Below are 17876 nucleotides of genomic sequence, written 5' to 3'. Positions count from 1 at the left end.
GGTCCTGAGCTGGATATCATCATTCTTCTTTCTTGGTGATTCCCTTCTACTTCTCTCTCTCTCTCTCTCTCTCTCTCACAGGGTAACACAAGATGATTTTTTTTGGCTGGTGCAGTACTGGTCCTTGAAGTTGTCACAGACATTCTCTCAGATATGGCAGACAAGCTGTACTTGCTACCTGGGAGTCTAAAACGCTGATAGAACTGATATTCGGGTGACACTCAAGTTAAGTGGACCCAATTTCGGCAAAGTCGATGGTCCGTGACAGCCAAATCTTCTGCTTGCACCTTCATGATGGTGGGACTGTTAGTAATTCTGAGTCTAAAACGCTGATAGAACTGATATTCGGGTGACACTCAAGTTAAGTGGACCCAATTTCGGCAAAGTCCGGATGGTCCGTGACAGCCAAATCCTCTGCTTGCACCTTCACGATGGTTGGACTGTTAGTAATTCTGGGTATAACCTCCATGCACATGGTGGGCGACCACCTAGGTGAGAACCAACGTAAGCAGGGGTCGAAGTGTAGCACCCACACTACACGGAGGAATGCCACCCCTTAGTGTTACCAGGCAGTACTAAGTGGTAGATGACTCATCAACTGGTGCAATACCACCCTTTTCTTATTGGAGGCTTGAAGTGGTGGAACTCATGTTTAGTCTCCAGAGCTAAGTTCCAGTCAATCCTTCCCCATCTCTTCCATCATGCAGTATGATTGAGGTCTTTTGAGGTTATGATGAACACCATGGCAAGATCCAAGCTTCCCTACATTTTGAGGGAGAGCTCTAAAACGGTGTTTGCAGGACAGCCGCTAGTTAGTACACGAGACCAAACCTACTGGTAACTCTCTAGGAGGCTTCTGGATCAGCTAGTGTATAATCCTGCTACCTCTACTCTGCCAGATAGTGACTGGAGGGAGTCCAAGTAGTAATTGGGGGGGGGGCAGTGTCGAGGCCATGTTATGTCAAGGATTTGGGTATATTCTTACCGTGTGTACACCATATCCAAAAATTTCATTACTTCATACAGCATGCCCCTCCCCCCCACTTTTTTTTTTTTACTATTGAATACATCACGAATTATCAAACTAATAGAGCAAGTTTATCTGAGAAATGATCTAAACCTCCCAAACAGTTCCTGGTTCGTTTCACAAATATCAGTTCTAATCTCAACGATGTCCATTTCTACTTATAGTCTGCCAAACCCATTGTACTTTTCCTGAATCTCAGTTATCGGTTGATTCAACCACTGCTCATCTCAGTTGCCCAAATAATAATAATAAATCATACAGCAAATATGCTGTATGATTCCTTTCATCTCAAATGTGGTACTTGTGCATATTTCCGTTCCAATATTCCCTGTCAGAGACTTGGTAATTTGGAATCTCCTCTTTTCGATCTTCTGTGACTTAAAATCTCTCTACCTTATTTTGTCAAATTCATCTGTTGTCTCTACTGTTCTCCAAACTCCACTAATCATTTGGAACTGTGACTTTCCTCTCTTTGCAAACTGACTTTCTTCAGTCCAACTTTCCTAACAGTGAGGTAATTTTCCTTGGTGATTTTAATGTTCACAACTCCAGTTGGTTTCCGTTTTCTAGTCACACAGAGCCAGCTGGTCGAGAAGCTGAGGCTTTTGCAATTACTAATGACCTCACACAGATTGTTCATTTACGTACAAGACTACCGGACAGTCCTAACCATACAGCCAACATGCTTGATCTTTTTTCTCAAAAACAACCCTTCTAAGTAAACGGTCGAAGTGAGTGGTCCTTTAGGCACCTCAGATGACAACTTGGTGATTGTTTCTTCTCCAATGAAACCTTTATCTCATGGCTATTCCCAACCTCGTGTTTTCTGGCATTACAAGAATGCAAAATGGGATGACCTATGAGATTTCTTTTCTTCTTTTCCTTGGTTGGATTACTGTTTCAAAACTTCTGATGTCAACGTTTGCTCAGATCGTGTTTAATTGAAATTATTTTGTAGGAATGGAATCCTTTATTCCACACTACACTTTAAAATCTCGTTCTTTATCTAAACCTTGGTTTCCCAATAAATGTGCTGTTCAAGAGAAGAATGTTGCATATCGTAATTGGCTTGTTTCAATTCTTCAGTTTCATTTTCTGCCTACATCAAAGCTCGCAACAATTGTGAAGCAGTTATTAATCAGTCCAAACTAGATTTTGAACAGGCTAAGAGTAGAAAACTTGCTCCTTGCCCTAATGGTAGCAGAGCATTCTGGTCTCTTGCTAAAGCTATTGGCTGCAACTTTTGCCCATCTCGGCTCCCACCTCTGTCAAAACCAGATGGTTCTATTGTCACTTCAGCCAAGGATAAAGCTGACCAGCTAGCATCCAATTTTTCTTCCAACTCATGTATTAATGATCTTGGTAAAACACCTCCCACCAATCCCAACATGCTCCCTTCAATGGCTCCTGTGGTCTTCCGTCAAAAGGATGTCAGAAAGATTTTGATGAATCTTGATGCTAAGAAAACTCCAGGTCCTGATGGTATTTCTCCATTTGTTCTCAAAACCTGTGCTTTTGAACATACTCCTGTTTTCTGCCTTTTTTCTCTTTCTTATTCCAAAGGTGTTTTTTCTTCTGCTTGGAAATTTGCTCATATCCAGCCAATTCCTAAAAAAGGTAACAAACCCCTCCCATCCAATTATTGTCCCACTGCAATTACTTCTGCTTGTTCTAAAGTAATGGGGAAATCAATTCACCGCCAACTCTTAAAATTACCTAGAAACCTTCCGTCTGATCAATGATCACAAGTATGGATTCCATCAGTGTCGATCTACTGGTGATATTCTGGCTTTATTTACCCATTTATGGACAAATTCAATGAAAAAGTTTGGTGAAACACAAGCAGTTGCTCTTGACATCTCAAAGGCTTTCGATCATGTTTGGCCTAAAAGTGTTCTAAACAAGCTTCCATCTTATGGTTTGCCGACTGTTTTTTGTAATTGGTTATCCAGTTTTCTCTCTGACTGCTCACTGAGGGGTGATAGTAGATGGCTCTCTGTCTTCTAACTTCTCCACTAATGCTAGTGCCACACAAGGTTCAGTTCTTTCCCCCACTTTTTTCCTCTTGTATAATAACAACCTTCTTCCATTGACCGGAAATCCTATTCATTGTTTTGCTGATGATAGCACATTGCATTCCATTTTCCAGTATGAGAAACTTGCCCTGCTCAATCAGCTTCAACTTCTCGAAAATCTGCTACCAATTCCTTAAATGCCGATCTCCAGGTAATTCTCCAGTGGGGCAAATACAACTTAGTTGATTTCAATCCTTCTAAAACTCAGTCATGTCTTATATATCTTGCAAAAAGGATTCTTCTGTTCCTATGCTTATCTTTGGTGACACTCCTATTTCTACGCAAGATGATATATCTCTTTTGGGGATTACCCTGTCTTCTAATCTCTCTTGGCACAAGCACATTACAAATATTGCTTCCTCTGCATCTAAAAAACCTAGTTTTCTCTTTCGCACTCGGTGTTACTTTTCTTCCAAACAGCTGTTCACTCTGTACAAATCACAAATCCACTCTACCATGGAATACTGTTCCCACATCTGGGGGGGGTGCGCAAAACCTCTCAGGCTTCTAGATTCCATTTAGAAGAGTGCTGTTAGGTTAATTTATGACTCATCTCGAACAGTCTCTCTCCACTGTCTGTCTGTCTCATAGACTTACTATTTCTGCTGTATGCCTTTTCTACAGATACTTCCATGGGCGCTGTTCTTGTGAATTGGCATCTATAATTCCCACCTCTCTCTCTCTCTCTTTCAAAACAGTTCGAACATGTGCCACCACCAGCCAACATCCACTTATTGTCCAACTTCAAACTCACAGAACTAACTTTTCATCTTCCTCATTCATTCATTCAGCTGCCGTTTTCTGGAACAACCTTCCTTCATACGTATTTCCTGAAATTTACAGTCTACAGAAGTTCAAGCATAATGTCAACAAATATCTTCTTTCGTCTTCTCAATCTCCAACCCATGCATGGTACTAAGAACTATAGCTTCTAATAACCTCTCGTGTTTGGGGTTTTCATAAAAAAAAAAAAAGGTAATATCCTCCAAATCATTTTATATATACAGGGTGTCTCAAAAATATTGGTACAAACGTTTAGGGGAGGTAAGTAACATCTAAAGGAATTTGAATTGCATAGGAACCCATATCCGGAAACGTCACGGGAAAGTTGTAGCAGAATTGACACAAGACAGTAATTAGTGGCAAACATTTATTTGACATAATATTAACAATGGAGTACGAGATGGATGCATTTCATGATGTTATGACAGATGATCGAAGGTTCCACCATGATACGCGATGCACACGTGACACCGGTGCAGCATGGATTGGTGGACACGGTCGAACATACCTGGAGTTTCTTTGACAGTAGCAGCAGCGCAGATGAGTCTCGCCACGAGATCCATTTCCATCTCCACAGGTGATTCATACATGATAGGTTTGAGGGTCCCCACAGAAAGAAATAAAGGCTCGATAAATCAGGTGAGCGTGGGGGCCAGGCAACGGGTCCACCACGGCCAATCTATCGACGCCCAACACGCCTGTTCAAATGGTCACGAACACACCTTCCATAATGGGCAGGCACCCCGTCATGTTGAAACCAAATGTTGCATCTCACATTTGCTCGAACATCTTCAAGTAACCCTGGTAGAACTTGTTCAAGAAAGATCCGATATTTAGCGGAGTTCATGTGGGATGGTAACAGGTATGGGCCGACTAAGCAGTCACCGACCATACCTGCCCACACATTTATTGCGAAGCGATGTTGTGCCGCATGGGGGTGCACACCGTGTGGGTTGTCGTGAGCCCACACATGAGCATTGTACTGATTGAATAAGCCTTCCTGAGTGAAATAAGCCTCATCTGTGACCAAAACATAGGCTGGAAAATTCAAGTCTTGAACACTTTCTTGGAGAAACCACTGCACAAAAGCCACACATGCAGGATGATCTTGGGGGAGCAGTAACTGAACCCTTTGGAGATGAAAGGGGTGTAAGGAATCGTCATGCCAGACACGCTGTACACTGCAATGGGACACTCCTAAGGCAGAGGCAACGGCATGTGTGCTGGTAGTAGGATTATTCTGGATGGCATTCAACACACTTTCTTCCATGGCGGGAGTTCGCGTCGAACGTGGTCTGCCCATACTACTCCTGTTACCTCTAAATGACCCATAATCGCACAAATTTTGATGCACATGTGCAAAGAAACGGTGGTCCGGTACATGTCTGTCTGGGAAGCGCTCTCCATAAATTCGTTGAGCAGCTCGTCCATTGCCCTCTGCTAATCCATACACTAGGTGCATGTCTGCCAGCTCACAGTTCGTATATCGATGCATGCTCTTCGTGCGGTGACTACTGCTTGAATGAGTAAACCAGAAATTTTCCTTCTCACTAACAGATGAACAGTGCCGTGTACCAACTTACAGCGATGCTTCCAGTTATGGGTTCCTATGCGATTCATATTCCTTTAGATGTTACCTACCTCCCCTAAACGTTTGTACCAATATTTTTGAGACACCCTGTATAAGGTGATTCAGTTTTGTCAACTTAGATTATAATTCCACAGGATTTATTCAATTAGTTTTTTATATGCTCAAATTGAAGTGCTGCTAACAGGTACAAGTTTTTCTTCCAACTTTCATCTATTATAAACTGTCTATAACTACTTGAAAACACAGATAAAATATGGCAACATCTATCTAAAGTTTTCTAAGCAATTCAACATATTACAACAAAATCCATATGTGAAAAATGTATTATGTACACATCTTTGCAAAAGGATTAACAGTCCCATTTTTGACATCAGTTTCACAATGTCATACCTGTGCTTCTACTCACAGACACCACATGCCTTATTAGGTATTTTTTCACAGATATAGATGTGCCATTTTTGATTACTTATGAATTTGCATGAGTAACTCTAATTCCAGATTGAAATTTGCCCAATCTCAATATATTATTAAGACACATTAGAATAAATAACTCAATGTACCGTAATAAGCTAATATAAAAGGCTTTTTGCTTTATCTGCATTTCTTTGTTTATTGGCTTCTGCGCATTAGTGTGTGTGTATCTAGCTTGTAAAATGGCAAAAATGACGAACACTCCTTACAAAAATATAAATTGATATTAAAATATAAATCTTCATTAAAAGAAATCCATCATAAACATATTGCCAAAACATGCAAAATATGATATGCACTTCACCTACTGTAGTAATGTGGAAGTAGCTTTCTTTGCATTTGTTTTTTTTTTAAGGCATCAAAAGTCTGTTTACAGAAAAGACAAATTTTCTGCAATTCAAAACCAAAACTGTCTTTAATGTGCTATACAGTACAAATGATATGAATTTCACTCTAGAAAAATAATACTAATTGCTTTGTCACCTCACACTGTTTGTATTTGAAATAATCTAATGGTAATTTTACGTTTTCACTAAGCACATAGAGGATAGATTTGTAGGCAAAGAACATTTTAAATAAAAAATAACATTTTCTCACCATAACAAAATTTAATTTTTTATTCTGGAATAAGTGATACTCAATACACTCAGAGAATATAAAGCAATCCTCAAGTAAAGCAGCAGGTTTCCCCCTTTTTTAATTTTTTGTTATTTTCAAGAGCAAACAGTTGGAAATTATTTTAAAAAAAACAAACTAGAAAACTGCACATGGGCTGGCACAAAAAATTTCAGAAAACTGAGAAATGTTGCTGCTGTCCAACAGACAAAACAAAATCAAATTCTATGAGTACTAAGTTCTTGTGATTGGTATATGTTCTTTGCATTAAATATGGCACAGCCATTATGGCAGCTTTAAGCCCAAATCATTAATTCAGCAGGCCTAATATTATAAAAAACAACTCAAATCTATTCTGGAATAATTGATACTCACAGAATATAAAGCAATCATCAGGTAAAGCAGCAAGTCGGCTGTTTTTTTGTTCTTTTCAAGAGCAAATAATTAGAATGAGCTTAAATCATAAAAAAAAAAGAAAAAAAAAACTGTACATGGGCAGGCACAAAAGAAAAAAAAGACAACTGTACAGGCACAAAAATTGCATAAGTGAGAAATGTTGCCAATGTCCAATGGACAAAACAAAATCAAATTCTATGAGTACTAAGTTCTTGTGATTGGTATATATTCTTTGCATTAAATACAACACAGCCACTACAGTGGCTTTAAGCCCAAATCAATAGATTCAGTAGGTCAAATATTATAAAAAACAATGCACACTAGTATTTGAAAAACAACCCAACTTGATTGAAATCCAAAAGAAAAATATAATTTTCATAAAACTATAAAAGACACTACTTCCAAACATCTTCCAGAAAACTGGAAAAGTTTGCAGACTACTTATAAGGTTAGCATTATAATAGGACAGGGTAGTGGTGTTCAGTAAGGGTAAAAACAACCACAACTAATTCTTGCACAGTTCTCAATGAGCAATATATTTATCACCCTTGCAGTACCTACAGGATTCTCTCTGCAAAACATTTACACATTTGAATTGGCCACTGCTCACATTGAGTGTGAAGTTCTGTTCAAGTGATCGCATTAGATCAGTTTTTAAAATAAATCCAATAAAAAAAAATCAACACTAAAGTAAAATATAATAAAAATTTTAATATTTTCTAAAACCATAAAAAAATGTAACTAACATTTCTTTTCATAAGAATTTTTACAACTGAAATCAGTATGAAATATTTTAGATGAAACTGCATACTAATTACATGCTAATTATGTTCTATGGTGACTAGTACTTTTTTAAGTTATGAATTATGATCAAAAGATTATGAATTTATGAAATTCACAATATTTTGATAATAACTGAAATTATGAATTTGATCAAAAGCATTAATATTTTCCAAGAAAACACATTTTACGTTATACACAGTTTTCGTAGAATGACAAGAATAATATACAGTGAGGTGATGAATTATTGTCTATACAATTATGTACATTTACATATAAGAGGATATTAAGAACTTAGAAATTCCCTTTCTACAGCTGCAGCCATTTCTTCATCTACTGATCCAATGGATTCTCCATAATCACTACTATCCACTTTATCCATACTGCTTTTATCACTATCGTTAGGCAATTCACAGCGTGGGAATCTTTCAATTTCCACATCATCTTCACTTTCAATAATTCCACCAAACTCCTCTTCAACCCAATTTCTCTCTTTCTCTAACAGTTGAGATTTATCTTTCTTTCTACGTTTTCTCCATCCTCGAGGACACTCACCACCACTCAAGCTCTCAGGAATGGATGATTCAGAATCACTTTTTTTCCTTTTCATTTTACTATTGCCTGATGATTCAGTTTCCATATCACTTTCTAAGTTACTCTCAGAGTCATTTTTGAATCTATCTTCAACATCTGATTCCTCACTACAAGCATCATCCACTTCTCTCCCCATTTCTACAATTTCCTGAGTTGAAAAAGATAACAAAGGACTGTAACTATTAGAGAACTTCACAGGTTCTTCTACAAGGGAGGGACTTGTACCTTGACATGAAAAGGAAGGCTTATTTTCTCCAATCTCCATTTTTTGAATTTCAGGTTCTCCCCGTCTTATTCTCTTTCCTGTTACAGGATCATAGACGGGACAACTATAACTATTATTTTTGTTTGACTGTTTTTGAACATGAAATAAGTATGAGGTGTCTTTATCCCAATGTTCTTCTGGGATTGGACTTGAATTATGTGTTCGAAGGTTCACAACAGTATTTTTTGTCAAAGGAAACAGCTTTTCTTCTACTCTTTCCCATCGGTCAGCACAATTCCACAGCCAGTCAGGTGTTACAATGTTCACCCCCTTCATTTTAAGAGCTCTATTCACTTTGGCAGTTCCCCACTTTCCACCAATTACGTGGGTAGTTCCTTTTGTATGTTTGTTGCTTGGGACAAGATCCTTAGTAATATTAGCACCAAATGAACTTGCAACAATCCACAGCCGACTTCTCTCAGGAACAACATTAGTAGGTATAACACCACTAAAAACTATGTTAGCTCCTTTCAAAACCTTTTTTCGTACATATGGAATAACTTTTTTTAAATCTGGAATTGTAGATTTACCTTCAGCCTTCATCTGATCATGAATTTCATAGTATGCTCTATGAATAGTAGTTAAAATATCCTCTAAATAAATAAGGTAGTCATCATCATCCAAAACATCAATGGTATCTTCTTCAGCTTTTTCAGTTTTCTGATTATCATCTACATCACCACATTTTTCAGAATTTTTTGATAAATCCTCCTTTGCACTTTCCTTTAAATTATCAGACTTTAAACTTTCAATGTCAGAATCACCCGAGCACTTTTCTTTTTCTTCAACAGTTTCATTTTTAGTATTGACTGACAAAGAGGACTCCTCACTGTTATTATCTGATAGATTTTCCTTTTGATCAATATCTGTATCCCCATGTGACATTTTCTGATTCATGGTTGATGTGGAATTGTCTATTTTATAGGTGTCAACACTAGAGTCCCCTGAAGCTGCATCCATTTCAATCTCAGCTTCTTTACCATTTTCTGTTGTTTTGGTGCAGTCATCTGATTTATCAAATTCTTTGTTTTCAGCAGCTTTAGGCAATTTTTGAGCTTCTTCCTCCTGATTATCTTTTTTAGACACATCTGATGATAACTGTGGAAAGAGAAATGTGTCCCCAGTTTTACTAAGTCCAGGAGGGGCATTTATATCTCCAGTATTACGAAAAAAATGATAAGGTTTAACTGGGACAACATTACAAGAAAAATTCCAGACGTCTTCTCTGTCATCAATAATACACACCATAGAATCTCCACATGGAAACAGTGCCCTGAAAGACAGAAAATATAATCAAGGTTAAACCAATATTCATATTAGTCATATTAGTCATATTCACCAAACCAATAATTCTGTCATCTTTTGAAGATCAGCATTATTTTATGTATAACAATATTTTATATGAACAAACAAGCTCATATGTATGTTTAGACTGATAAATTGTTTTTCATGCAATTATATAATGAATTACTGTTGCTAGAGATCTACTAACTTTTGTGATATGCCCCAAGAGATGGTCAAAATTCTTGATTGTGATCATTAAGTTTAAGGGGGGGGGGTAAATAAATGATATAAAATCAGGCTGCCCATTCATAGATCAGACTTCTTTCTGCTACTAATTCAGTACTTTGATAATGTTTTATCACTTAACAGCACTAAACATCTGCATGCAACCTGTTTAACAGATACTTACTAGCGAAAATAAATTTTTAGTCTGACTTCACGGGCATCCTGTAATGTAATTACTTAAAAAAAAAAAATAAAAAAAAAAAAAAATATATATATATATATATATTTTCAATTCACTCGAATAATTGTTTTAGGGCACTTTGATATGCTAATATCATTCAATTTTAAGTGAAGTAATTATTATTAGCTACAAGAGCAATACTGAAATTAAAAATACATTAAAATCTAAGAAGTTTATAAATTCTTCTTAAATTTAACTAGAGGAAAATGATTAAATAAAATAACTTATGTTAGGAAATTAAGTTAACAAGATCATATTCTAAAGCCAGTACACACTTGTTTTTATAATTTTAACACTAGCAAACACTAATTCAGGTTCTGAATGGATTGAGTAAGCTCAATGTTGATGGAATCTTTCCTCTTGGCTTTGACTATGCATATGAGAGGGAAAAAAAAAAACTATTTTTTTAAAAAAAATTCATCTGTTGAAATTTGTGTTCAGACAGATGGTAGTTGATTGTTGGAATAAATTTCTACTTGGCAGTGTAAGAAGTAGGTAGTGTGAATAAATTCAAGGAAGAACTAGACAAACTGTTGGAGGGTATGATATATGGGACGTGTTTTTTTTTTTTTGGCTGATGTTGTATAAGCTTGCTTTCTTGCATCATTTTACACTACTAATACAAAAAAGAGATACCCATAAGTAAAAAAGAAGAAATATAAAACCCATAAAATGATGGGTTTTTGTATTTCTTGCAGCTGTAAAATACTAAACTCCCACTCCTAGCGAACTGAGTTTAGTTTGACAATGTTTTATATTATTCTAAACATCAAATAGAGCTCCTACAATATTCTACACTTTCTCTAGCTATCATAGAAAAACTTAGACCTCACCCTCTCCCTTCCAGTTAACCTCTCTACACCTTTAATCAACATTATTTATTTTTCTTTCTTTATTATTCTATACTCAAACAATGGCCAAAAGACATTGCTTACAAAAACAGTCATACCAGTATGAAAATTATTACACAATAAAAACAATTAAAGAAAGTGGAACTGTCATTCTTTCAGTACCATTTATATGGGATCTTTCTTCTTCAAGCAGCTCTTCTTATTCTCTAGTTCTTTAACTTGTAATGCTAACTTCCTTTTCTCTGGCTTCCTCGTGTCCTCTTTCTGTTTTACCATTTCCAAGTAATCCTGATAATACTCTCAAACGATCCAACATCACCTTGTTAAGGTAGAGGTGGTTACAACCCTCCAGCTTCATACATTGCATCATCGATGTGCCTCTGTACAGTAATTGTTTTCTCACATGTGTTTTCAATTAGTAACATCCTGTTTATGGGCAATTACTCTGAACAGTACATTTCCATGTAATAACACAAGATAATTCTTCATTACTTCTCAAACAATGCTCTACAGCTCTCATTCTGTATCAAGAAACTACCACGAACAGAGTCAATTCCTGTGTTATCACAGGAAGGCAGAAATGTCACAGAACTGATTCTTGAAGTTACACAGAAGTCCATATCATTTCTGGGAGTTTTCAACTAATTCTTCACTTATTTGATTAGCATCATTAAGTGCTTTCAACAGCACATTAAATCTCTTTTGTTCAAGCTCTCGTGGCTTCTGAATGTCAGAGGGGTCTAGTGTTTTAAATCTCTCATGACTTAGTATTTTAAGACCTCTTAACAATCAGCTTTCTAATTCAGCAGTTAACTTTTGGAAACTTTACAAACTTTTTAATAACAATTTTTCCTAACATGGATACTGCAATTTATTGACTGTGGTTCCTTGTTCTTTCATAGTTTGTGAAATTTGTTCATAGCTTTTATGATAATAAAATATTTTATGTACGTTCATTTCTTTTTTTGGCAATGATCAGAGGCTTGAATTAGTCATGGCTGAACTGCTTCCAATTTTACCAAAGAAGGTTTGGCAGTAACGTCAATGTCAATTTGCAATGCAGGTATCAAACTGGCTGAAGCCTTGGTATCAACAGTTAATTTTACAAATTTTTTCAGTTCTTCAGGTTGAAGAACTGAAAAAATTTGAAACTTTTCAAATTTGAAAAATTTGAACTGAAAGGTTATGTTAGCTTCTTTAATGCCTTTAAGAAAAAAAATGGGACCATTAGAACTGTAGTCTGGAATTATCAAAGATGTAAGAGACACTGATATAATCACAGAAAATGCCCACTCACACTTTAACATGTTCTGAACACAAACTTGCATAAAAATGAACTGCAATTTTTGTGCTTCAATGCAAACATGTATACAATGAATTGCAGTCAACAATTCATTGTTGAGTTCATTGAATGAGCCCATTGATTGAACCATGGTTTATTGCATTGTGTCTGGGGTTTTGCTTAGTGCCAATTGCACTGTCTAAAGAGTGCTATAAAAGCTATATACTTGGTCTGCAGTTTCACATGTTCTTTGCTTATGTTGAAATTATTAGTATTTTACACAAGAAAATGTAAAATTTTTGAAGATTGATCTTGCTGAATTTTAATACTTTAGTTTGTGTAAAATACTTAGTGTGCGTCTACTGATAAAATTGTCTAAACAAGTTTTCCTATAAAATTTTTTTCTAAATGGTCGTTATAATGGATCCACAGTTATAATACATCAGGACTTAAGAGGAATGTTATTAAAGTTGATGACATCAAATCAGCTCTTTATAATATGACTGATACTTATCTGATACTCTAATCAAATGATGTGGATTCTGAATCTCATTCAAATGCATCTTTTGATGTTAGAATACTACAAACAACATATGCTGGCATTACTTGGAATGGTGATTTTTCACTCAAGAAATCCACTGTAATTTTCAGGATAAATGTATGAAGGAAGATTGTTCTAGAAAACGGAAGTTGAAGAAATAAATGAGGAAGAAGAAAAGTTGGTTCTATGAGTTTGAAGTTGGACAGTAAAAGGATGTTGACTGGTGAGGCACATTTTCGGACTGCTTTGGAAGAGAGATGTTGTTGTTGTTGTTGTTGTTAAGTTTAACGACACATAGGCTGCTGGGGCCATATTGTGTCTTTCTAATGGTGGATATGAAACGATACCTATATTTTATGGTATATTCCTATCTGATTTAAGTAAGTAAATAGTTCCTTTTTATTAGGATCATCTCCCAGGATCTGCATTAAATTTACTGATGACTGTGTATTAGAAATTGACTTAAAGATGCTTAAGCGGATGGTTTGAAAGTGGGGACAGTCCACTAGCAAATGGCGAATGGTCAGTTGAACTTGGCAAGATGTGCATTGGGGAGCACTGTCATTATTTAATAGATACAGGTGAGTGAGGTGGGTATGCCCAATCCTTAGCCTTCCTAAAATTGTTTCTTCTCGTCTATTTTTCCGGAAACTGGAGAGCCACAGTTTTGGTTCTGGTTTTATTTTGTATAGTTTGTTTCCTGGATAACCTCTCCAGATCAGTGACCATCTATTGTAACAAGCTTTACGAATGATATGTTTGAAATCGGAGTACGGAACTTGACAATTCTGTAAAATATTGGTATCTGGTTGTTTGGCTGCAAGATCTGCTCTTTCATTACCTGCTATACCAGAATGCCCTGGTATCCAGCAGAATGTCACAGTTTGGTTGGTCTCATTGCACACAAGTAATTTGGAATGGATTTGTTTGATAACAGGGTGAGAGGAGGTGCTATTGCTATTTATGGCAGAGACAGCACTGAGGGAGTCAGTGTATTGGAAGAGAGAGCAGGAATTATACAAGCCAATTCAGAAGAACAGTGCCCATGGAAGTATCTACAGGAAAGGGGCATGCAGCAGAAACAGAACATCTATCAGACAGAGAGTGAAGACTCTCTCTTAGAGATGAGTCATTAATTAACCTAACTGCCCTCTTTTGAACAGAATCTAGAAGTCCGAGAGAGGTTTTGGGAGCACCATCCCAAGTGGTGGAACAAGATTCCTTGGCAGGGCAGATTTGTGATTTGCACAGAGTGAAAAGCTGTTTGGAAGAAAAGTAACACTGAGAGTGAAAGAGAAAACCCAGTTTTTTTAGATGCAGAGGAAGCAGTATTTGTAATGTACTTATGCCAAGAGAGATTACAAGTCAGGGTAATCTCTATAGAGATATATGGAGCTTGCCTAAAAATCAGAGTGTCATCGAAGATAAGCATAAGAGCAGAAGCATCCTTTTTGTGAGATATAAGACAGGACTGAGTTTTAGATGAATTGAAATCAACTAAGTTATCTTTGCTCCACTGGAGAATTATCTGGAGATCAGCATTTAAGGACTTGGTAGTGGACATTCGAGAAGTTGAAGCTGTTTGTGCAAGGCAAGGTTTCTCAAACTGGAAGGTGGAATGCAATGTGCTATCATCGGCAAAGCTATGGACAAGATTTTCAGTCAATTGGAAGGTCACTGAACATAAGAGTTAGTGCAAATGCATCGTTTTTGTACATAGTGAATCCTGAAGTAGGTAAATTGGCATCATTTTAATTACACCTCATATTGTGAAAACCTTCACAACAGGTTGCCAAGATATTGAACTACCTTGAAATAGTAACGTTTTACCAACGGAGAAGACTAATGTTACTCATTCTCAGTGTATACCGCCACAGTTTTGTGGCTTGTTGGCCTCTCCTCGGTGGGCAGGTAGATACCCTGGTGTTGCAATAAGTGACAACCCAGTTATGAAGTATAACTCCGCGATATGAAAGATGATAGGCAGATAGTGGGTAGGTACACCGGGTACCTACCCACCTACTCACCCACCGAGGAGAGGTTAACAAGCCTTGAAATTATGCCGTCCGGGTGGTGATATCCACCGAAAATAAGTAACATTAGTCTTCTTCATTGGCGAAGTGTTACTTATTCAAGGTAGTTAAACATCATGGCAACTCATTGTGAAGGTTTTTACAATATGAGATATAACTAAAACGATGCCAATTTACCTACTTCAGGATTCATCATGCACAAAAATGATGCATTTGCACTAACTCATACGTTCAATGAATTTTATTGTGTGAGAGGCTCTAGCCCAAAATTTGTCATGGTCTATCTACACCATTCAGCATCTCTTTTGCAAAATCTAAAAAAACACTGCATTAATAATTTAATGCTACAGAAGAAAAGCACTGACCAGAAAAAAAAAAAAAAATTCAATAGGGAATATTTTAAACTACCTATGTTATAATAATGGATTTAATTTTTGCTTTCCCCCCCCACCAACTACTAATGTGTTTTGACTTTTGAACTCGCACTGGTGGATTAAGTATCAGCTGTAATTACTAGTTTTATTATAGTTAATTGTGATTTGTGTTTTAAATAAGAAAACTTTTCAGTTCACATTATTAAATAATGCCATTTTCTTTTCAAAGTTAGTGATAAAACAGTCACCTAAAAATAAAATTTATTTCAACAAACTAAAAACAAAGATAAGGGTTAATAACCCTTATTAACTCTCTAAGAAGGTGCATTGTAGTATTCTGACATCCAAAAAATAAACTTTAATTAAAATATGAAAATTATGTGATGTTAATTTGAGTATGGTCTTCAGTTTCAATCACTGATTATTTTTTTAAATGGAGAGGTATAGTTTTAAATTCTTTACGGCTCTGTTTGTGTAAAAAAATACACAACATACACAGTAATCTGAGTTAATTTCTCAGAGTTTTGGTTTCGGTTTCAATCTTTTTCTCTTCATAGAATCTGAACACATTTAAGATTTTTTTTTTTTTTTTTTGGGAAAAAACTGATGTTACTAAAAATATTTATTTTCGTTGTATACAATAATCTCAGAATAAAATTTTAAAGTATAACATTTTATGCTATTTCTTACCTTTTCTGCAAAAATTGTGACTGGTGACCACCAAATTACAATATCTCAGTGGACATAACTTTTTTTTATGTTTTCCCACTAAGATTTTGTAATTATACTGTGAGATATTTGCTAGAAGGTAAAAAAACAGCAATAAAAAGTAATTTTTCAATTAACTGCCATTTTTTTTTTTTTTTTTTTTATTCAGATGGTCTCAAGAAATCAACTTTAGGTTTCTTTGTGCAAAAACATGGAGGAAACATTATGAAGCAATGGACCACATATACTGTGTACTAACAATATAGGCTGCTGCTGGTGGAGGCTAAATGGCTTGGGATGGCATACCCATGGTCCCTTAATCTCACTGGCTGACAACACAGACAAAAGGGTTTACATGAGCACCACTGCAGATTAAGCGCATCAGGTAATGTCAAATGTCTGCACTGAAATAAAATGGATACTTTCAGGATGATGATGAAACCAGCCACCATGCTAAACATGTATGCAAGTGGTTTGAACAACACAACAGAGAATCACTAGTAGATTAATGCAGTGAAAAACATGTACCTCAACGTTAGCAGCAGTTTGTTATGAGACCTTGTCTAGTTCTGTTATGTTAATCTTCCTGATTTTATTATTCACTAGTGTGTCATTCTTTTTGGTACAAATTATTTGGCATTAAGAATGTCAGTCTATATAATGCTAGAGAAAGCTTGACTAGTATACCAGCATGCAGGTGCTGTTAAAATGTTAGGAGGGCTGTGACAAATTCTATTAACTCTACCTTCTCCTCCTCCAAAGTCTAGTCACATATTCATTTGGAAATTTACTACATACATTTTGAGAATACTAAAGTGTGCAAGTAAGTCTTGAGCCTCACTCTTGACATCCTCCACCAATTACAGAAGATATGAATGCATCAGCTTTTCTAGAATTGTGCAAGCAACCCACATCGATTTGTCCAACAAGTCACTCTAGAGGTAAGAGTTAGTCTCAGATCTGTATAGAAAGTGCTCAAAAAGATTAAATTTAATTTTTACAAATTATGTATAGCTCAAGAAGTGGACAAAGATAGAGACAGAAGAGCTACAGTTACTGAAGGATATTATCAATACAGATATAGAACATGACTATTGTTTTAGTGATGAAGCAATGAACCCCACTGTGTGGATGATGCTCATTTTAAAACCACTCTACAAACTGCAATGGTCAGCAATTCATAGACAACAGCTACAGATCCATACTTTGTTCTCATGAATCTATTAATGGTGACATCTGATGTCACGATGAAGCTGAACAACCATTTCAATGCTCCAATCTGTCACCCCCCCACAGATTTCTTTCCATGAAGATATTTGAAGTTTGTTGTTTGCTAAATCAGATTCGGGCAACCAAACAACTAAAAAGTAACATAAAATAGTACAGAAAATTAGCACAAACAACTCTGAGAGTAACTCTTGGCTTAGATGGATGAATAGCCATATAAAAAAGATTAAGTACAGGGTGTCCATAAATGATCTTTAGAAGTGATCTGAGCCCATGGATTTATTCATTATGTACAGTGGAATGGCCTACTAGCCCAATCCACTGGTTAGTAGGGAGTTCGTCCAGGTACAGCCTCACTTTGTTACATAGAGTGGGTGGGTGGGTGGAGTCAAAATTGCTGAAAAATCACATTTGGAATATCTTTCTGCAGCTGTGCCATTAACCAACAGGTTACTGGCACAGAGGAGGTTGATAATTCCTGTTGCTATTGGTTCTTTGCAGAACCAATAGCAA

The 17876-nt window shown here is 36.3% G+C and overlaps 1 protein-coding gene across 1 annotated transcript in view; it reads right to left on the bottom strand.

The window, feature by feature from the left end:
* Window positions 1–7912: 7912 nt before the first annotated feature.
* Fcp1 (RNA polymerase II subunit A C-terminal domain phosphatase Fcp1) overlaps window positions 7913–17876 on the bottom strand; it is a 73758-nt gene continuing 63794 nt past the window's right edge. The window contains exon 6 of the mRNA XM_090384068.1: window positions 7913–9870. Within this exon, the coding sequence (XP_090240194.1) occupies window positions 8025–9870 (1846 nt within the window). The 3' untranslated portion in view covers window positions 7913–8024. The remainder of the gene's footprint in view (window positions 9871–17876) is intronic.

This window comes from Mastigoproctus giganteus, chromosome 10 (genome assembly GCF_048544385.1).
Source record: "Mastigoproctus giganteus isolate SK-2022 chromosome 10, ASM4854438v1, whole genome shotgun sequence".
NCBI lineage: Eukaryota > Metazoa > Arthropoda > Arachnida > Uropygi > Thelyphonidae > Mastigoproctus > Mastigoproctus giganteus.
This window is presented reverse-complemented; position numbering and strand designations above follow the sequence as displayed.